This window comes from Colletotrichum gloeosporioides (assembly GCF_011800055.1).
Source record: "Colletotrichum gloeosporioides strain Lc1 chromosome Unknown consensus_74, whole genome shotgun sequence".
Taxonomy (NCBI): Eukaryota; Fungi; Ascomycota; class Sordariomycetes; order Glomerellales; family Glomerellaceae; genus Colletotrichum; species Colletotrichum gloeosporioides.
Window position 1 is genome coordinate 100742 of NW_025544719.1, and position 21626 is coordinate 122367.

A 21626-nucleotide genomic window follows, 5' to 3' on the forward strand; every position below is an offset into this window, starting at 1 on the left:
GGGCGGGTATTTAACCAAGCCCGCATCAATCCGCAATTCATCGCTGAGTGCCTTGGTAAGGTAGGTAGCTTCCACGTCCCCAACTTACCTACTTCCAATCAACGCTTCTACCAATCTCGGTATCGATGTAGCCTGTAGCCGTCCGCGTCACCTTCCATATGCCTTAGGTCCTCGTGCTTGACGCTGAGACAGACGGTCTCTTAAGAGAATAGAGCCCAGTTAACAAGGTAGGCAAACCCGTCAACGCCTTCCATTCTGCTTTCCGCTTCCATTGGAGTTCACCTATACGAAGCAGAAGCATTCGCCCGCCTTCAGTCTCGCCCGATAGCTTCCATCTCCTCCTCCTCCGCCACCGAGACGACGGCGACATGGCACCCATGCCCAGGTCTGGTGCTGGGCTTCTGCGCCGAATTGCCCCAGTTGCTGGTGTCCTGACAGCCGGTGGTGCCATCATCTACTACACCTACCGGCCCCGGAATATCCCTGGCTTTGAAGCTGCCGCTGTGCCACCTCCCATCTATGGTGCCGACGGTACTTTCAAGCTTCCGAGCTTCCCCAAAGTCAAATCTCGAGATGAACAGATCAGAGAGTTGAGACGCAGCGCTTTGCCAGATGGGGAATATGATGTCTTGATCGTTGGCGGCGGTGCCACCGGCACGGGAGTCGCTCTCGACGCGGCGACTCGTGGGTTAAAAGTCGCTCTGGTCGAAAGAGATGACTTCTCCTCGGGCACCTCATCCAAGAGCACGAAACTCGTCCATGGCGGTGTACGATACTTGGAAAAGGCCTTCTGGCAGTTGGATTACAGCCAGCTTCAATTGGTCATGGAAGCTCTCAAAGAGCGCAAATACTTTTTGCAAACCGCACCCCATCTGAGCATGTGGCTTCCTATCATGCTGCCCATCGACCGCTGGTGGAAGGCCCCGTACTATTGGGCTGGTACAAAAGCCTACGACTTTCTGGCCGGGAGCGAGGGTATAGAAAGCTCTTACTTCCTTACCCGATCCAAAGCTCTCGAGGCTTTTCCCATGCTGAAGCGAACGGATCTTGTCGGCGCCCTTGTATACTACGACGGCGCTCACAACGACTCCCGTATGAATGTATCCATTGGCATGACGGCGGCTCTGTACGGAGCCACTGTAGTCAACCACATGGAGGTTCTTAGTCTGCAGAAAGATGCCAGTGGGAGACTGTGCGGTGCTACTGTCAGGGATCTTGTGGCCAGTAAAAACGGCCAAAAGACACAAGATGTGCCTGTAAAAGCAAAATGCGTCGTCAACTGCACAGGTCCCTTCACAGACTCAATTCGCAAGATGGATCGGCCCGACTGCAAAGCTATCGTGAGCCCGGCTTCTGGAGTTCATGTTATTGTAAGTACATTTAGACTCTCCTATCTCTCTCTTCTTGGCCACTAAGCCGTTGTCGTAGCTTCCTGGTTACTATAGTCCCTCCAATATGGGACTCATCGACCCCTCCACCTCTGATGGCCGTGTCATTTTCTTCTTGCCGTGGCAAGGCAACACAATCGCCGGAACCACCGATGAGCCCTCGTCCATCTCACAAAATCCCTTGCCCGATGAAAAGTCCATTGAGTGGATCCTAAAAGAAATCAGCCATTACCTCTCTCCCGACATTAAGGTCAGACGTGGTGACGTTCTCGCTGCTTGGTCCGGCATCCGCCCTCTCGTCAAGGACCCCAAGGCCAAAAACACGGAATCGTTGGTCCGAAACCATCTCGTTGACATATCAGCCTCTGGTCTGCTTACATGTGCGGGCGGGAAATGGACCACGTATCGACAAATGGCCGAAGAATGTGTCGACGCTGCCATTGCCGAGTTCAACCTCCAGCCAAAGCCTTTGAGGGATCCTCCGCGAATGAGTGGCACTAATATCATCGATGACGGCGCCATTCTTGATGGAAGCTGCAAATCCCATGAGGTCCGTCTTATTGGAGCACATGGATTCAGCAAAACGTTGTTCATCAACATTATTCAGCATTTCGGCATCGAGACCGAAGTAGCAAAGCATCTTACTGAGAGCTACGGTGACCGTGCATGGACTGTCGCTTCCCTGTGCCGACCAACCAACAAGCGCTTCCCTGCCCGAGGCGAGCGAATTTCTCAATTGTACCCTTTTGTTGATGGAGAAGTGAGATATGCAGCCAGACACGAGTACGCTCAAACAGCTGTGGACGTGCTGGCTCGACGGATGCGCTTGGCCTTCCTCAACGCTCAAGCTTCCCTTGAAGCTCTGCCCCGGATCATTGACATCATGTCGGAGGAGTTGGCGTGGGATACGCAGCGCCAGGAGCTTGAATGGAGAGAGAGTGAGTAAAACCATTTTCAAACCGGCCCTCCCTTCACGCTGCTGCTGTGCTCTGCTCATTCTCATTAGCGGTCGGCTTCCTCGAGTCTATGGGGCTGCCAAAACCCATGCTTTCGGCCACCAGGACCCAGGTCGAACAGGGCAAGATTGACTTTGCCAGCTCGTTGGAGTACAAAATGTATTCTAGGCACGATGGCACTGCCGACGAGTAAGAGGTATTGCGGTCGAAGGGTTACCCCGCGGTGTCAAAACCATGAGAAATCCCCAAGGACTAAGGATGGAATCTAACAAAACGGCAACAAGAATACTCCAAAAGAATTGAATCGCACCAATCAAGGGATTGCGGATCTTCTTTCGCGTGTGGTTTGGGGATCTGTTTGTCTCTTTGTTAGACGGCGCAACCATCTCAGAAAATACCAAACAACGATAAACAACTGTCGGCTGCCATTGTGCGATGCAATAGGAATCACTGTGCGATGCTTCTGGAGGCAAGTGCATGCCATGCCTAGTGATCCTAATTACTCTTACACCACTTGTCAACATCCATACTTGCCGCGTCACAAAGTCACGATCGTAGGGTTAAGAGAAAGAACTTAGATCGGATATGTGTTATACATTGACAAACATTGGGCCTAAATGCATAGCCTGTTTGCATGCCCCGACTGCTCTAAAAAAAAAAAAAAAAGGAAGAGGAAAGAAGAGAGAAAAAGTCATAAGCCTCGTCCAACCGTTGCGTGCGAATGCATATGAGATAAGTTGGCGAACCGTGGACCTCAGAAAAAAAAAGTGCCTGCTTTGCTTAACCATGTCTGGTCTGGTAAAGCAAAAAAAAAAAAAAAACCCCGAATCAAATGAACCGCTCCCACCAGCTCCTCGCAATGCATCATGATATTTTCCAGGCCAGGCCTTTAAATGCCACAATAACTCCTCATCCATGTGTCCGAACCCATGTCTATGATCCCTTTTTGTTTTCCAAAATGCAGTCGTGATATCTTTCTTGCCACCCAAAAAAAAAAATACAATGTCGAAGATGAAAATTGAACGCCGATAAAATGTGCAAAATGTAGGTGTCGAGGTCTCGCGGCAATTTTGTCAAGGTATCGCCTAGAAGCCGGAGACGCTCGCAAACGATGTGATGGTGGCGCGTTAACTAGAAGTGCTGCTTGCACGACGAACATCAATGTTGATGTCTTTGGGTATAGGCCCCATGCTGAAAACGCGGTGCAAGAGGCTGCGTTTTGTCAAACTCGTTCGTCGGTATTGATATTCGTGGTCGTACTGGCAGGGCAAAGGAGGACTGCTTTGCTTACTCTGCCGGTCGAGTTCAGCGTCCCATCCGTAAAGGTCCTCATCCGGGGCAACATGGCAATATGTTCCAGGCTCCGTGTTGTCTACAGCGATATTCTCTTCGGGATGAACATTGATCCCAAGGAGGTTGGAGAAATCGGTGAATTGACAGTCAATTGGTGGAGAAGCAGGCAGCGGCAGGTCGCTCGGTTTCATGTCTGCTTTACCGAATACATTCACAATGTGGGCGTCTGTCTTCTCGGTCCCCGATTCACACTCATCGGAGACAGTAGCTGGTGTTTCCATTGTAGAGGGAGCGTGGATGTCGCGAACCGCCGGCCTCGGCGTGGATTTCGCATCGTGATCTTCGGATATCTCGGTGGTAATTTTGAGTGGAACCGGCGTATTTGTCCGAGCTCGGACACGGATTGGCCGTCGCACCAGCCATGGACGATTGGGGTTGTACGGAGCAAGTTCTTTCGCGGCCATGCCACCTCTACGTCCACCATTCAAGTGGTATGAACCAGCGTTGGCAACCTTCTCAGTCTCCTGATTCGCCCCGGCAAGAGGCAGCCGTTTGCCAGGATGAGGCTCCTCCCAAGGGTTGAAGAGATGACGGACGCGGGAGAGACTGTCCAAAGGGAGGTGAGAAGTGGATGTTGCGGGGGTGGTGGATGTAGATGATAGCATGACCTCTGATTCCTATAAGGTGTTGCTCTGGCTAGCTTCAGCCATGCTGATGTCTCCGTCCAGAGGGGCGGACGACGTAGGGTTATTTCGGCGGTTTGAGCGTGACTTGCGGTGCAATCCCAGCTTCGCGCCGACCTTTTTCCAGCCGTTGTTGTGAGCCGTCAGTGCTCGCTGAAAGCCACCACCGGGTGATGTGCTGCTGAACGTCCAATCTGAAGTTGGTGGCGTGGTGGGGGGCGTCATGGGTTCGGTACCAGGGGAAACAGCACTTCCACTGTCGTCTGTCAACCCTTCACGCTCTGTGTGCTCACCCGATGCCGAAGCGGATCGGCTGGTAGCTCCGCTACGACCAACAGTCAGCTTAGGAAGAAACTTAGGAGATCGCCCGGGTTCTTCTAACCTGGCTCCTATGTCATCCGCTCCACGAGCGCGCGAGCGGCCCTGGCGAATATCAATCGGGTCTTCGTCCATGCGGACATCGCTGTGACTCGGCAATGCTGATTCGATGAATGGAAGGAGAACGGAATCATTCATCAACTCGTATACGATCCTCACGGCCTCATCGAGCTCGGATGGCGGGGGAGGGGTGGTCGAGCAAGTCTGGGCAATGAGACGATCTCGCACGGGAGAGGGGAGATTGACTTCCCGGGGAGAGTAAGGGATGATGTAGGCTTGCATCAGCTTCTCCCACAGTTGGCAGACATGATCGTTTCCACCCTCCCCGGCCCAATCCTTGTTGGTGATAAATTTGTCGTAATCCTTGCGGTATCGCTCCGCATCCATAGTAAACTCCAGAGTTTCCAAGCAATGGTTCTGAGAAAGGTAGGCCATAAAAGCGGCCAAGGTCCACGGAGGAGAAGACGTGTTGGCAAGAATTTCGGAAAGTGAAGGTGGCGTGACAATGACAGCGCCGGGCATCAAGGACCCGCTGGTGGGCCTGGATCTCGACATGACTATGTTGGTTTCCCAGCCCGTAGTTGAGGCTGAACTGGGTGGTGACAACTCCCTCTCGGGAGATGGTGATGGACTCAGGTAGATGGGGGAGTGTCTCCGTATCCTGGACCTTTTCATTTCCACGCAAAGGTGTTAATCAGGAATAAAAGGTGCCAATTGTCCCACTCCGAGGAAGGGGAGATGACCTGGAAGACGGAGGTAGCCTGGCTTGCCTAGACTTGCTTCAAGAACCCCATAGAAGGCCGTTGACCTGGTCGACGAGAACTGGAATATGTACGGATAGTTTGCCAATAGGATGGTGTTGTTCAACGCCAGCAACTCAGCCAATGTCGATTTTCCGTCGTCCAAATGCTGCCGACCTATGCCCAAGATTCTTGTATGCGAAGGCAGTACCGAATTTTTTTCTTCGTCGCTAGTAGGTGTTGAGAGTGTTGATCGTGTGATTGAGCGTTGTGGTGAAGTGGCTATGTCAAGGCGTCTAGCCAGAGGAGAGAGACGACTGTGGGCGGGGGAACTGACGACGTGCTGGAACGGACGGGGCCCACGCGAGGTAAATAGCCCAGGGAGCGTTGCAGATGAGGACGATTCCTTGGGGTGGGCTTTGCAAAGAGGCTTGCACTAAGGCAGCGCTGGAGACGCTAGAAGTGTCTTGGTGACGGGAATGGAATTGACTCGTTGCAATCGTCAATAGGTGAGCGCAATGCTGCTTGCAGAAAGTGGTGGAGAGCAGTAGTTGGACGGCAAGAATGCGCCAACTGCCAAGGTAGCCGGCTGGCAGAATGCTCGAGGAGATCTATGCGGAATGCGACCAAGCCACACGTTCGACTGCGGACCAACAGACTTTGCGGATGAGTTACGATCGCGGTAGGAAACGGGTCCCGAGTAGTTCGTGGCTTGCAGTATGGCGACGTGACGTCTTGATGGCTGGGCTGTTCGGGGGCGTGGTGGATGCTGATCGAAGCAGAAGGCGGCACGCGTTGGGCGGTCGAATTCGTCGATACTGTACGAGACAAGAAAAGGCGCCCGGTATCGAAGTACTTGGACTGGGAGAAGAAGATGGGTGTGGTTATGCAACAGCGAACGAGTGACCGAGACTTGAAGTTTGAGCCGGACAGTGGTGGCGGCGAGGAAGATGGCGTTCGGCGGATGCGGAATGTGGTTTCTCCAAGAGTGTCAATCAGGCGGGATGGTGATGTCGAAGATGGATTCGAGCGACTGATTGGAAGAGTGAGGAGGAAGAAGAAGAAGAAGAAATGGAAACAGCGTGATGTCGAGAGGGTCCGAATTATTGATTGACAAGTAGAGGGATGGTGAAGCATTAACGGCAGGAATGATGTGGATGGGTCGTGGTGGGAGAAGAGAGACAGAGAGAGAGAGAGGAACATAAGGTAGCTAAAAGCAGTCGGTTCCCGCCAGTCGTGTCGCTCAGGTGGAGGGAGGCACCTCATCCAGGTATCCGTACTTGCTGGCGGCGACGGCCGTACCGTACCGTAAGGCAAGGAATGGTAGGCGTAAGTATGGGCATTGAGGGGGCCACCAGGCAGGGAGTGTGGTCCGTACGGTACCGTACCTTAGCTGGGCAGGTACCTGAGGAACCTCCGCTTTAGCGCGAGCTTCTAGCAGGTCGGCAAGGGATCTAGGGGGAGGTACGTACCCAAAGCCTTTTGCCTCGCCTCACCTCACTTGCCCAATTGGGAGGGAACGTACCGCAGTGCTGCATACCAGTACTGCGGTAGGTGGTCGCGGCAGGGGTCGAACACTTCCAAGGGACTTGGACCGGGGAGTGACATCAAATCAGATGCCTTCTGCTTCTCCTTGCCACCCATGCCCGTTCCCCATCCACCAGCACCAGAGTGACCAGACCATGCCATCGACCAACTACCAAGCCGGCACCATCCAGGCAGTTTTCTCGGTCCAAATCAATCATTAATCATCCAGTCGCTCTGATCCGCGAGGAGAAGGGAGACGTGGACGCCGGGTTGAGAGAGCGGAACGTCCAGTGAGCTCGACGGGAGTTGGAAGAAGCGGACAGAGAAATATGTGCCTAAGGTAGAGTACAATAAAAACCAAAAACTCAAGAACCAAGAGGATCCTACCCCCCAGTCTAAGTGCCTATAGGAAGTCAGGGCGAATGTACCCGCACACGGGACAAGGCCGCAAAAGAGGCAGCGGGAGCAGCGCTGGCTAGCTGTGGCGATACCTCACTGCTGGCGAGCATCCACTCAGGTAGCGAGCCACTCCATCACGGCGCTGGCCCACCACCCTGTGCGGAAATACTTACAGGCTGTGGACAGGGGTTGATCAGGTAGGCAAAGAAGACGAGACGAGGCATACGGGAGTCTACTACCTGAGAAAGGCACATTTGTACAGTACGGCACTTGGCCCTCCAGCGTGAGATGGAATGGGCTTCAGAGATGCCTTCCTCTCGATGATGGACTGACTACCTTGCGGATGCAGTTGCCCGGCAAACACCAAAAACACACAAACAGACAGACACCTGAGGCGGAGACCAGTGGGATATCAGTGGAGGCACGCCGTGACTAACAAGCGACGGGACGCGTTGCTCTTGCGACGACATAGTGGCACAGAGACGGGGATGGTCTTCACATCGGCCAGTATCGCCGGCCGCCGGGCACGCATGCTGAGGCGATGACGGGAGTGCCCATCTTGCCATCTAGGTAGGACCTACGAATAGGCACCTCACGCCGCAGGAATTCTAAGCCACAGGCGGCTTGTTCGGTCTGCTGAGGAAGCCGCGCACGCTGGCCTGGTCTTTCCCATCCTCTCACCCCGTCCTCCATCTCCCGTGTGGTCGCATCGCCATCATGGAAGTCAAGGGGCTTGAACCCCTTTGGACCCTTTTGGCAACAGGGGTCGCTTCTACATAGTACTTGGTAGTAAGGTATGTATCTAAGGTACCTAGGTAGGTACGCGGTTGCGATGGGGCCCTGGCTGGGCAAATTCAAAATCGTCGCGGCAGACGACCATTCACAATTGAGGTGGCACAACATGAGAGTAGAAAACAAGTGGAAAGGAAGGCACAATGGAAGGTGGATGGAAGTTGGGACAAATTGCACCGTCGCAGGAAGGCGACGCGGAATGGAATGTACGGATAGCGCTAAAGTGCGAGTGACCACTGGCAACACAACCGGAAGTTGGTGGGGCCATTCTGAGAGTGACACTTGTCGGACGTGAGTACGCTGGAAGGGGAAGAAGAAGAAGAAAAAAAAGGCGTGAGAAAGGTGTGAGTGGAGCGTGGACTAGAGCGCGCTAGAAGGCTTCTAAGGTGGGGTCGAATGATCCAATAGCGCTTTGTTATCTGATGATAGGGCCCGAATAGGGAAAGTCGGTAGAAAAAACAGAGATGGAAAATGGAAGCTATGGAACTTTTCGAAGAAGGGTGGTAAGAACGCAAGGCAGGGAGGGCCCGACCTCACGCCTTGAAAGGGGGGGGGGACCAGGGTCAGGGTTGTTCAGGAGGTGAGAGGTATCCGTAGGTAGGATGAAGCATGGTGGCGGGTCTGTAGGTCGCGGTGGTCTAGGTCGTGGTCTGGTCTGGCTTGGGGTTTTCTTGCTGTCCCCCGTTCAAGAAAATGAAAAAACAAACCCAAAAAGAAGGCAACTCCCAACGCAACGTTTGGTACGGAGATTGTGCCGTGCATTATTTTATGCTGTCCGCCACGAGACAGGACCGGCGACGCGCGATACATAAGAGACGTCGGGTACGTAGTACGGCCTTGCCGTGCCCGTCCCGTCTGGACGAGTCCATCCGGGCTCAGGCTGGATGCGGCAACGTCCAACTTTCCTCTCTTTCTTTTTACTGCGTACGGATACCTATCGTCGCTTGGCTCAATGCATGCATCAAGTCTGAGCCTCTCCATCGTTTTCTTTACGCCGTCGTCAAACGTCCGTCTCACTAGTGTAGAGCAACACACCAGCAACCGTCATCGTGATGGCCAGGAAGGTAGGCTGCAGCCCTGGTGCCGGCTGCCGGTCCCCCTCCCTTGGCTCATGCTCGTCTTCTCCGTTTGATGCCCGCCCATCCAATCAACAACGGCAAACTTGTCCGCTGTCCACAAATTCCCCTCTCCTCCGTCCCATCCCCATCCCATCCGCAATGCTCCAGTGGCAGCACCGTTCTCAATCTCGCCCTCTTCCTCGCCCAGCGCTGTCGGGCGTCGGAGTGGGTGCGGACGTGGGCGTGACACATTGACGGATGGTCTTTACAACGCGTGCCAATGGCGTAATTTGATGTCACGGATTCCACCACACGGCATGTCATCAGTCTACCAGTAAGTATTCTCAGGCTTAAGCCACCCCCCCAAGTAACCGATACCTACCCCGAACCGATAGAGAAAACCGTGATTTTCACTTACTTTAACCTTTTATATCTATAGATCTGTTAAGTATATAAGTATAAAAAATATATATATTATATTATACGTATTAAAATAAGTAGATGTATACTTATTTTATATTTTAGTTAATTATATAGACTACAATTAATACTTTAATATATAGTACTTAATACTATTAAAACTTTATTAATATTTATTTTATTATTCTTTTGAGNTGAGATAATAATACTATTTAAAATTTCTTAATTCTAAGTAAAATAGAAACTATATAATAAAACCTTAATATAATAGAGTATTATAATTAGTTATCATAATATTAACTAATAGCTATAAAAACCTATATAGTAGTAATATAGAGATAATCTATTAGTATATAATATAGTATTAGTAGCTAGAAAAATAGGCTTATTTTATTAAAATTAAACATTATATTTATATAAAATTCTATTAGTAAATCTATTTAATATAGAGTTTTAAGTAATGTTAAGGATCTCTTAGTATTTAGTAAGAGAATACTAACTAAATTTCTTCTACTTTATATTTAGTTTATTACTAATAAATAGCGTAGTAATAATTTATATAATATTTTATTTAGTTATAAATACTACTAAACTAACTATATAGAAACCCTTATTATTTTATACTATAATTTCGCTAAGTTATAGGGTTTTAAAAATAGTATGTTTTTGAAATTTGTATGTGGAACTGGCTATCGGTTACCCGGTGGTATCGGTTACTTGGGGGGGTGACTTAGTTGGCACATTCCTACGGCGAAGGCGCCCGTGATTGAGGCGACGCTTTTGGGCTTGGAGCTGTCGGGGTTGCGGTGGTGGTAGTGGTAGTGGTAGTGGTAGTGGCAGTGGCAGCGGCAGCGGCAGCGGCAGCGGTAACGGTCGGTCCCAGGCCTGTGGTTGTGGTCTCTTTCCCGCTCTCGCTCGCTCGCTCTCTTGCTCGCGCTCATGACTGCGATATGTATGACCAATCCTCGTGTGCTCGGTCATCCCTCCGTCTCTGCTGTTTCTTTGCATCTTGCTGAACATCTCGCCGTAATCGTCGGCTGCTATCGCGTATTCTGCCCTCACTCAGCTCGCGTCGCCATGAATCAATCAACCACGGCATACCAGTTGCTTTGTTTCCGTGCCAGGAACAAATCCTCACTTTCGCTTGGCGTCGCGCGTCGCACATCCCATCCCCATCCCCATCCCCATCCCCATCCACTGCGTCTCTGCCCCGACCCACCGTAAGAGAAACATCTGACAAGCTAATGTTCTCCTCAGCGCTTCAGCGGCCGCCGGGTGTAGTTGACGGATCGGTCGCGAGTCCCCCGGGCAAATCGAAGAAGCGCGCCCGCAGACGTCTGGTGTTGACGGGGACTGCTGGGCCTGCCACGGCTGCTAAGCAACCTGCATGTCGTTTTGGCATGTTTGACCGCGATCGATGTATTCAAAGTGCATAGTCTCTCCGGCCATCACTCAGACGGAGAAGCATCCGGGTGGACACTATCCACCGTCCTAGGCCGGCCTTTCCCGGTGTTTCCTCCGCGTCATCGGCTTCATCTATCTTCAAAGCCCCTGCACCAAGTAGTATGCAGTTGTCACGTACGGGTGCTTACACAATACAAGCCAAGCTGTCATGCTCCTCCCCCAGATTAGCACGTCGCAAGGTGTGTTCATGTTTCGTCATCACCTTCCCCGGGCATTCCTAACTTGGCGTTGTTTCCTGCCGGCGTGAAAGCTCCACGTCTTCTAATCTACCGCATACGCACGCAATTTGTCTCTCGTCTCGTCGGCTCTGCTCCGGATTCTCCTTGTCTTTGCTGTCCTTTTCCAGGCACCACCCCAGATCTAGATACATGCGCTAGGCTCTACATACCTAGGCTCAAGGACCATGGGTGCAGTGCATGAAGCCATGAGTCTGCTAATTTCTATCAAAAGGCCGTGATGCAGACATAGCTAACATGCCACGACAAAAATTACCTCTCCTCTCCGCCCGGTCCGTTGAGGTGATCACGCCTAATTAACACTTATCTTCCCAGACCATGCGCTGGCACTACCGACTGTGGATCAGCAATTACACATGCCATGCTACGAATATGCCACCAGTCTCGTGCTTAGCGAAAAGCCAGTATTCTTTCAACTTTCCGATCGCGGCATAACGCCATGTGACAATGATGCGGCAGTCCAAGAGCCACAGAGTCGTCCGCCGTGCCGCTTTTTGCTGGACGCACATCCGTATTCCAGTAGGTGCCGTCATACTGCAATCCCGTCCCGATGCCCTCAAAGCACGAACCGTAATTGACCTATGGTGTTCCCGTCTCGGTTTTATTGCGGTTCCGCTCTCAGGGTTTCAACAATCCCTTCTTGCGTTTTTGGATGTAAGAACCTCATTCTGCAACGTTTTACTTACCGTTCAGCATGTAGCATTCAATAAACGACAGGGCCCTGCCGTTTCCAAGTCAATACAGTCCATGCACCGCGAGGGAGGCAGAAGCCCTTGTGCAGCAGGGCCTTCAGCCGCTTACCGAAAGCAGAAAGTGACAGTTGTTACCCCTCCACGGCTCATAATCTCTACTGGTGTGCTAGTTGCGGTGCCGTCCACCAAATCGCATCACACTTCCTGCCTTCCTTCAGTTGTGAATCAGCTTGGCGATCTTCAGGAACACGCGGAGGGTTGGGCCTCCTCTCCATAAGCCAGCCTCTCCGTCTTCTTCTTCAACCAGATCTGCGTGCCAGCACGCTTTCTAGAAAGTGCCCACGGATCTGTTCTGAGACGCCATAGAGACACGGCAGTTGAGGGATCGCCCATACGATGACCGCGTGTTGAATATACAGTATTCGGATATGGTAAATCACCTGAGCCAGATGTGCCGGGGTCAAGTTATGATGGGGAAAGAGGCCTGGGAAGGAAATTGGGGGGCTAACCAGGGGCACCCCCATTAAACTGGCTCTTGAGAGCAGCGGAAGTAACGTTGAGCCTCAAAGGTCAGAGTGTCTACGGATGCTGCATATCCCTCCTTACCCCCTGGCCCCAGCATGTGTACACCTGTCCAAGCATCTGAAAGGTTAGCGTACTACTTGCGGGGCTTGGCTATATGGGAAGCCCCGCAAGAACCGCACTAACCTTTCAGATGCTGGGACAGGTGTACAGCCGAGGGGAGGCGAAGAGACAAAAAAGGGATTAGAGTTACGGCCGCCGCGGCGATTCATCCGAATCATGGTACCAGCAGCGGCCAAGTCGGAGATCAGAGTGGAACCTCGGATTTGAACAAAGTTGACGAGTCCAACGATGAGATGAGGAGTGACAGTTGTTTGTGACGGGTCAAAATAATTTGAGACGTTCTGTTCACAGACAAAAGGACGGCATTTGCAGCAGAAGGTATCGGAAAGCTTCGAGAAGGTGTTGTGGCTGAAGCTCTGTCTCACGGGCTCAGCATGAACATGTACCATGAAATCATAGTCGTCACATCATCGGACGAAGGAGATGGGTCCTTCGCATCATGGTCTGCGGGTGTGACATGTGGTTCGCGGAGATTTGTGCTGAAGCGACAAGTGAAAACCACTGCCGTTGCGGGGTTCACTGCATCGGCTCTACGAACCATCTGGTCTTTCTCTGTCCCTCCCCCTCTCTCCGTCTCTCTCACTGAAAGAAACCGACAGAACACCCCCCGGCCGTCTGCGGTCGCAGTATACGTACGCAAGGGCTTGGCAAGGGTTTGCGGTGATAGCACGGGGCAGTGACGATGATGTCGGGTCGGACGCAGACGGAGGGTAGTATCTGGGTTCAGCCACTCTTTGGGCAGGAAAGACGACACTCATCAGCGGTGGTGGCGGCGGGCGTTGGCGCTTAACAAAAAGGGGGGCGTTGCATTGGTGCGGTAGGTATCGTTGGTCGCAAACAAGCAGCGAATATGACAGAATATGTGGCTGGTGAGACCGACATCCACCTCTAGACTTGATACAACACATAATCTGCTAAGCGACGATCGTTCGGACTGGCATAGCAAAGGGGAAAGCAGCGTAGCCAGCCGTTTCCTTTTTCTGCGCGACTCAAATGTAGGTTGCCGTACTACCAGCGGAGGGTTGCATCTGTAGTTGCAATTGCAGTTGCAGTTGCAGCAGTACGAATGCAATAAACCGTCGATCATTACAACGAGGCCAATGACAGACTGCAAGATAAGCAAAGACATTCGAGGAACGCGGAGAAAAAGATTAGGAGGGCATCTGCTTCCTGGGTCTTGCTGGCTTATTGGTTTCTGCGTCGATCAGCCCGAGACAAGACGACTATGAACCTGGCACGATTGATGGTCATCTCTCTGTTTTCGGACACCGTGTACGAAATAGTTTGGGCTTGATTCAATCTTGGCGTCCAAGTCTCTTTGGCTGACTCTATGCAAGAACTTGCGTAGTCCGTATCACGGCCACGATGTGCCCCACATCGTGCTGGTATGGTTGCGATGTTAGGTACAATATGGTGGTCAACGTTGGCGGGTTTTTTCCCCGCCAGCCAGCTCACCTCAGGTCAACAATGTGAACAGTCAGCTACCGTGGCTGTATCCACGTGTACGAGCTAGGGCCTTGATCATGCCATCTGCCGACCGTTTGCGACGAGGCTTGCCACCGTCGGACAGTCACGTTTTGTGGACATGTTGCGGTGATGGATGGATGGAAGCTGGCCTTGTTTGTGGCGGACAATGAATGCAATGCCAGGGTCCAGAAATGACTGGAGTCGGGAAGTACTTCACGACGCCAGAGAGAGATGAGAATGTGGTCAAGTTTCTGCGGGCGCTGAGCACAGTCCTTGGCGCGGGCTACGGGATCTGCTAGAACACAGATGGATGGCGAAGTGAGGTAAGCAGGGCTACCCGATGACAAGACCGCTTCACTGCGTATAGTCTTGGGTACAAGTATGTATGGCAAAGCGCTCGGCGAGGTTCAGGCGTCGACGTTGAGGTATGTTGTGCATGTCGATTGCCCAGGCCATGCATGCAAAGGGCTGCGTGGTGTTTCGCTGCAGTCGTGGACGGGATGCGGCGCAGCCCAACGGCGATTCCGTACCTAGGCACGACGACCTTGGGTGGGTTCCACGTTTACAAGCGTCACCCGGCCCGTCACCTTGGGGCTTCTGGTTCAGACTGCGTGTCGGAAGGGTTCTTGACGCGGTTCCGGGTTTGACTGAGTCTGCCCGAGTCTCGACGACGACGACGACGAAGACGAAGACGACGACAGCAGAAGGCCGGCTTGATTCTACCTACGCCAGCAAACGGAACGGTGTGCGGGACTGGGCTCCCTCAGACGATCAACAAACGCTGTTTAGAGGGGCCCTAAGCTACGGCGCACCATCGGATTCACAGACGCAGAAATGCAAAAGTGAAAATTGGAGTGGCCGAGTCCAGGCCATGACCATCAGAGCCTTTGCGCCAAGGATGGCCAGCCGGACAACGACCGACGGAAGGGATGTAGTGTCTATCCATCCATGTATGTGTCGTATGTAAAAAATAAAAAATAAAAAGAAATACTTGCTGCTTTGCTTGACATCGCCGTGGTCCGAAGAAGGAACACGGAAAGAATCTTCCATGCATCCGCCCGTCAGGGCCCGTCAGCAACACAAGTCCCGTCTGTCGGGTTGAGAAAAAGGGTGGATGGGTGCCGCGGGTGGAAGGCTTCCATGCTTCTAGAACCCTGCCCCTCTCGGTCTAGCGCGGAACCCATGTCCTGCGGCCTCGCGCGCTCAGCTGCCTCCCGTCCTCTGGAGTGGCCAGGCACTCCCTGCTGGAACGGTGGGTGGCTGCGGGTGGAACACAACTTCACTGACGCAGCGCCAAACACACGCGCGCACACTCAGCCCACTCTCACGCCCATGACCACGACCACGACCACGGCCACGACGACCACCGCCTCCGACTGACCAAGGGAACGGCAACATGGACCAGGAGTTGTGGGCAAGATGAGCCATGCAGTGCAGTCACTCGTTGCCGCTCAGACGGGGAAACCCCTGAGTGATGCAACCAGACCAGGGCCCAGCGACGACGACCACGGTCACCACTTTGGAAATTTCCCGTAGCGCCCACGGCCTCGCCGGGAACCCGAATCTGGGACCGCGCCACGTTGCGCTCTCACCTCACCCTCGCAATATCCGCATCCGCCCGCGCGGTTCAGCATTCCGATTCAGTGCAGCAAACGAGCAAAATCTGTTCATGTCATGTTTGCCATGCTGGATGTGAGGGCTTCTCAGGGATGCCCGACCGATGATGATGATGATGCTGATGGTGGTGGTGGTGGTGGTGGTGGTGGTGATGGTGATGAGGGATGGGCCCGCGACAACTATCATTTGCCCAAGCAGAATATTCTGCCTCTGACAGCGACCCGTCTGACTCTTCATCTCAAGCCATCCCTTCAGAAAAAGGCCCTGCCTGCCGCAAACTTGGCCAGTCAAATCCGGTGTTCCCCGCGCATTGACTCTAAGGTAATGCTCCCGCCGCTTACCTGAGTTGATAGTCAGCATATCATTCTCATCCAACGCCGCCTTGTCGTCCAACAGTCGCAGTCCGCGCGACTCGCCGACCGTTGCCCGTCCGTAGCTTGTTGACCTCACTTTCGTCTCCCTTCCCATCCGCTTTTCCCCACTTTCAACCTGCATTTTTCTGAACAACTGTCAGTTGTTGCCGCCGCTAGAATGCGTCGTCGTTTCGTGAACCGAATCCCTCGGCTCTGTTGACACAGTCCACCTCAGTCGAGTGTTGGCTGCGGTCCTCGGCCCGCCCGCCTCCGACGATAACCTCATTCCGCGGGCGCGGGCCCACCCATCGCGCAGACTCCATCGGCGCCCTGCCCTGTCCTCCCAGTCTTTCCCACGCCGGGTTGGGACGGAGTAGTATATTCAACACGATCTGCAGCAACATCAAGCAGATCTCCCCCACGTGCATCCCCAGAGATCCGCCTTTCTTCCGTCCCTCTCCGTCCCTGATCCTGTCTCGAGAGAATAGCCGTCAATAACTGCGAACATCTGTCCAAGACGTGAAAAGCAGCATCTTACCGTCTTCCCTCTCCAGCGCGGAGTGGCCGCCGCGCAATACTCCACCAGTTGCCCTTGCCGTGCCTCCCAATGGCCCCTCTTTTGTTTGCTCTTGTTCTTCTTTTTTTTCTTTCTTTTTCTTCTCCTTTCTCGGTCAGTCCCTTCTTCTTCTCGTCCCGCGTCTCTCATCTCTGACTTAGATGTCGCCACCTCGGGAGCGCCAAACGCTTCAACAATGCACCTGCCTGAGTCGCTGAATCCTCGGAACCCGAGTCCACCTCCTCCCGCCTCTTGGCAGCTGCCTCGACTTGTGTCAAGACGGCCGACGGAACATCTGAACCCTGGGCAGATCGTGGGTCACGCTTGGCGAACACGACGGAATTATCTTACGGCTAGCACATGGTCAGTCCGAATGAGCCCACCCCGTTGAGGGACAGCGTTGCAGCCGTTGGTCGCGCAGAGATTTATTCGTCGTCGCTTGGCTTCCGCACCTGAAACCGCCTGCCCTGCTAACAAACATACCCAATCTCTGTTGCATTCATCGGCTCGAAGCCGTCTCAAAGTGGTCCAGTATTTGCCAGGCGACCTTTTGCGTCCCGTTCAATGCTCGAGCTTCCATGGATTGGGTATGGTTATCTGTGTCGCCGGCACTAGGCGGGTTCGATTGCTGGGGTTTGTTTGCCCATCATTCACGTGATCCGGGTTATAGCCAGGCAACTGTTCAAACATAACCTTCAGTCCGCTACAGGCGAGGGCGGAATGCGAAAGGCCATAAAATTCGAGTTGAAACATTGCAGGAGAAACCTGTATCGGTTTCTATGTGGTATCCCAAGAACTCCAAGCAGCTTTTTCAACGCCATTTGACCTGTCCCTTCGACCAACTCGTCAGAAGCAAAAAGACGGTACCCCCATGTCGCCCCTTATCATTTCTATCTTCTTTCTACCCGTCCGTTTGACGACACAACAGTTTGGTCCTCAACACATTCAAAATATTGACTACCCCTCCATCCAGTCCAGTCAAATAACCGCGACTCTAAACCCCGTTAATAAGAACTCAGAGGTCAGCTAGATCAAAGTCGCCCTTGAACCCTTTGTTCAACAGCATCGCTGCGATTCTCCGGCGCTGAAGTGGTAACTCATCCTTCGAGTATGCGTCGATGGCGTTGAGGCCCAACGCCAGACATATTCCATTGGTGATGGTGAACACGCCGCAGTCGTACCCGTTGTCTTGCTCGGGCGCCTCGTGCTTAACAACGCGCCACTCGTCTGCCTTGAAATCGTCTCCGAGAACCGCCTGCACCCATGCTAGACCTCTCTTGGTATGTGTCGATGTGCCTCGCGGGTTGAGTGAATCCATGTGTGAAACTGTTCGCTTTTGTGGCCGAACAACCAGTAATGTCCAATGATTACCGCTGCAGATGGGCATGAGGATCGTCTCAAGGTTGAGAAAAGTAGCCTTCGTAACCCCGTACCGTCGCAGCGCCCTTTCAGTATTCTGAACACCGTTGTCCACTAGTCTCTTGTAGAAGAATGAGTTCATGGCGAGGCATACCCTCTTCGTCGACTTGACATCCGTTGCGCCTGCCGCTTCATTGACGTATCGATCCAGCCAGAGCAGCGAGCCGTTGACGATTTCGTCGTTAAGCCATTCGGTTTCCGGAACCACCTTCAGGAAGTCGTGTCGTCTCAATTCCACATTTTCGGCCGTTTTAGCGAGCACCTGCTGGGGGTCTGCATGAATGCTGTCTTGTACTTTTGCCGCCCAATCTGTCGACAGCGACTTGACTAATCGCTTCTTGGGGACGCGAAGGCCTCCCGTTCGTCGCAGCCTTTCTTCTTCCGCCTCCTTGGCTTTTCTGCCTTCCTCAGCACGTCGTTGTGCTTCGCCCTCATCAAGCATCAACTGCAGAGCAGCGCTCAGGTCATCTAATTCTCCTTCCTTATCATCCGAAATTCTCAACCCAGCCAATGTCGGGGGGCTCGGCGATCTTGTAGGAACTCCTGGGGGCTCGTTGACATCAGAGAGAGCTCTCGACTTGTGGCCTCTGATGGACGAATTTAGATGTTGCACAAGCCTGGGCCTATATCTAGCCATGGTATCCTCGCTTTCGGTGTCTTCGGAAGTGTTGTCTGACTCCGCTTCAGTCTCTGGATCCTGTGTTGTGACCTCGGACCTTCGACTGTCGAGTGATCCGTCAGTCTGTGTCCCACTAAGGGAACTCTCGGCTTCATCCTTTCGAAGTTGAGAGCCCATGCTTAATTCGGGGCGAGAGCGAAAGAACTTGGAGAGGAAGCCAGTGGGTTTGCCTGGAGACGGCAAGGATTGCTTCGACGGGGAAGAGAAGTGCACTTTCTTCAATCTTCGCGATTTCTGTAAGCGCTTCAATGCTGGTGACGACTTGTCTCTCTTGGAAATTGGGCTTATGATTCCCTTGAGTACAGGATCCTCAGAAGTCCCTCCAATCGTTTTCGCGTGCGGAGGCTTTCCTTTCGTTTCCATCTCAGCAAGGTGCTCTCGAATGTAAGCGTAGGTATCCGTTTCCGTGACCGGCATAAATGCCTTTGACGGGTTTCCCTTCGATTGCCGTTCCTCAGGATCAACCGCAATGTTACTCGCATCCGAGACTGCCGGCTCCTTCTTGCGTGTATCTGGAAAGTTGCTGGGGAAACTGCCAGGCATGACATAATCCGTGGAGTCGACGCCGAAACTATCGCGCCCTCGAAAAAACTTCATCATCTTGCCAACAAAGCCGGCTTTGTGAACCAGCCCGGGCATTGGTTTCTGCGTTACGATGGCATCCAAGTCAGCGCTGACCCCTTTGATGACCCTTGGTGCAACCCCTGCCTCGATTAAAGACGAGGCACACTCATCAGGCAAGTCGTCGAGAAATAGCTTTGCTGCTGAGATGGCGAGGTCCTCATCCGGGTTTGTTGCGTAGTCCATTGTCGGTTGCGGAAGCCTCGATATCTCCTTCAACCTAACCATGAACGCATGGGAGTAAATATGCTCAAGAATCGCCGCAGTCTGCTGAAGAGTCCTCAGATGAGCGCTTAGAGCATGAAGTCGTCGGGAACGGGGTTCGTCATCCGGTCGAGAGCTAGGTGAGCTAGTCCTTTCTCTCGCGCGGCCTTTCTGGATACGGCGGTCGATATCTCTTAACGCTCGTACGAGCAGAGCAACTTGATGCCAATTCGCCGTTCTTGTCGATTCGTCAACCCAAACAAGGTTTGTCTTTGGAGATCTCGATGCGACCCCTCGCTGCTCCTCTCGTGAGCTTTCGGTGCTAGCTGAGTCCGGATGGGATTCCAGTTTTATCCGTTTGGTGGTGATGCTGCCACTGTGTTCGTCGCGAGAGTAAAGCTCGACTGCATTATAGTTGCGGGGATAAACTAAGTACGGGTCAGATTCCAGTACGAGCAATGGTCTTGATCGGCAGCGTACCGTAGCCAGCAATGCTGTTGGAAACTTTGGTGACTGCACCGCGAACTGATGTCATGGTATCAAGCAGCCAAGCCGTATGGCCCGTGGCTCTCTGCGCTTTGTTAACCACTGTCAACGGGCTGAAGGTGTAGGAGTGACCAACGCCCTGCTTGTTCGGTTCCAGGGGACTTTGTCGATTGGCTGAGTCCTCACCAAATTGGGCCTGGTCGGCAATGCCTGCGATCAAATCCCACTCGGAGTCTTGAGCCCGGCGCTTGCGCGACGTGCTCGTTGTTGTTGCCGCAGAGCTGAAATTACTTTTCCTTCTGGAGGGCGGTAAAATAATCAATCTATTCCGATCACTTCTCAGCTGTTCGTTGCCCTCAAAGGGCTTTGACTCGGCGCTTTTTGGTTCGTCTGGTGTGCGCTCGGTATCGCAGTCAGTCTTTCGGACCGTGAGATTCGCTAACGTTGCACCTCTGCGCAAGCTGGTTTGACCCGTTCGTTCTGTTCTGTGGCGGCCGCCAACGTCGCTTTTCAGCTGGCAAGGAATTACGCAGCCAGCGAGGGGGTCGCGGGAGTCAAGACCAGGGTAGTAGAGGAGAGCAGAACCGGGAACCGGGTATGGGTGCCAGAGGTATTCGAATGCGGAAGGTTGGATTTGCGCCCGGGAAACACAGCGCTCGAGGAAATCGGTTGGTTTTCGCAAGAAACCGTAAGGACGAGGGCGGCGACGACGATGCTGAGAGTTGTCTTGCTTCATGGCTGTTAGCTTGCAGGTAGCATGACAGAATGGCTGAGCAGGAGACATGGTGTCATGGGAAGGGCCAAAGATGCGAGGAACTGAAAAATTGAAAGGTATGAGGGGCGAAAGAAACGTCGGAGCTTTACAATAAATTGGCGCGACGTCTGGTAAGATCGGAGAGTAGGGGCGGCGGCGATTTGAGGCTTGTGTTGTATTGTTGTCCGCGTCGGAATTATTGGAGATGGCGGTGGTGGATCGCGAAATGGAGGGCAAGCGCACGGGATGAGGAACCGAAAGAAGATAGTGATCTCCTGAAAGTTCGTTGGAAGAGGGTGCGGTCGCGGTTGGGGAGGGAACAGCAGCACCGTTGCGAAATCCCCATCGGGGGGGGCAGGCTGAGGTGGTGATGAAGTTGGTGATTTGAGGAAAGAGGGCACTGGGTGCAACTTACATTTTTTGGTAGGTAGGTAGCTCAGAAAACCACAAGGCCTAGGTACCTGAGTAGGGAAAGGTAGGTAAGGTAGGCACTACCCCTATCGTACCTACCTAGATGACCACCTAGGTGCCTTCCTGCCTGTGGGAACGTACTTAGGTACCTACCTAGGCAGATAGGCACCTTACCTACAGCGAGGATGGATTAAGCCGGGGGTGCTCACTGAACGCTCCGACACAGCTTTCCGTCCTTCAACCTTCAACCGGTGCATGCAGAAGCGTGGGGTCGCCCCACGTGATACCTACCTTGCAGTGTACCTGCCTACCTACGTTGTTGCTTTTATTCGATCACCTCACACCCTGTGGATAAGGCAGGTACCAGTGACTTGATTACGACAACAAA

General features: G+C 52.9%; 3 protein-coding genes across 3 annotated transcripts; 1 reads left to right on the forward strand and 2 right to left on the reverse strand.

Moving 5' to 3' along the window:
- Positions 1–368: 368 nt before the first annotated feature.
- On the forward strand, positions 369–2537 carry GCG54_00003395 (Glycerol-3-phosphate dehydrogenase; the record flags this gene model as incomplete). The annotated part of the gene is made up of 3 exons (XM_045403468.1): positions 369–1370; positions 1429–2326; positions 2395–2537. The coding sequence occupies 3 exons, from the start codon at positions 369–371 to the stop codon at positions 2535–2537; spliced, it is 2043 nt and encodes a 680-aa protein (XP_045259656.1).
- Positions 2538–3471: 934 nt separating this feature from the next.
- On the reverse strand, positions 3472–5253 carry GCG54_00003396 (uncharacterized protein; the record flags this gene model as incomplete). Its single annotated transcript, XM_045403469.1, has 3 exons — positions 3472–4314; positions 4438–4645; positions 4703–5253. The coding sequence occupies 3 exons, from the start codon at positions 5251–5253 to the stop codon at positions 3472–3474; spliced, it is 1602 nt and encodes a 533-aa protein (XP_045259657.1).
- Positions 5254–17679: 12426 nt separating this feature from the next.
- On the reverse strand, positions 17680–20857 carry GCG54_00003397 (putative ubiquitin-like-specific protease 1B; the record flags this gene model as incomplete). Its single annotated transcript, XM_045403470.1, has 2 exons — positions 17680–20015; positions 20068–20857. 2 exons carry the CDS (start codon positions 20855–20857, stop codon positions 17680–17682), a joined length of 3126 nt encoding a protein of 1041 aa, XP_045259658.1.
- Between the last annotated feature and the right edge of the window lie 769 nt (positions 20858–21626).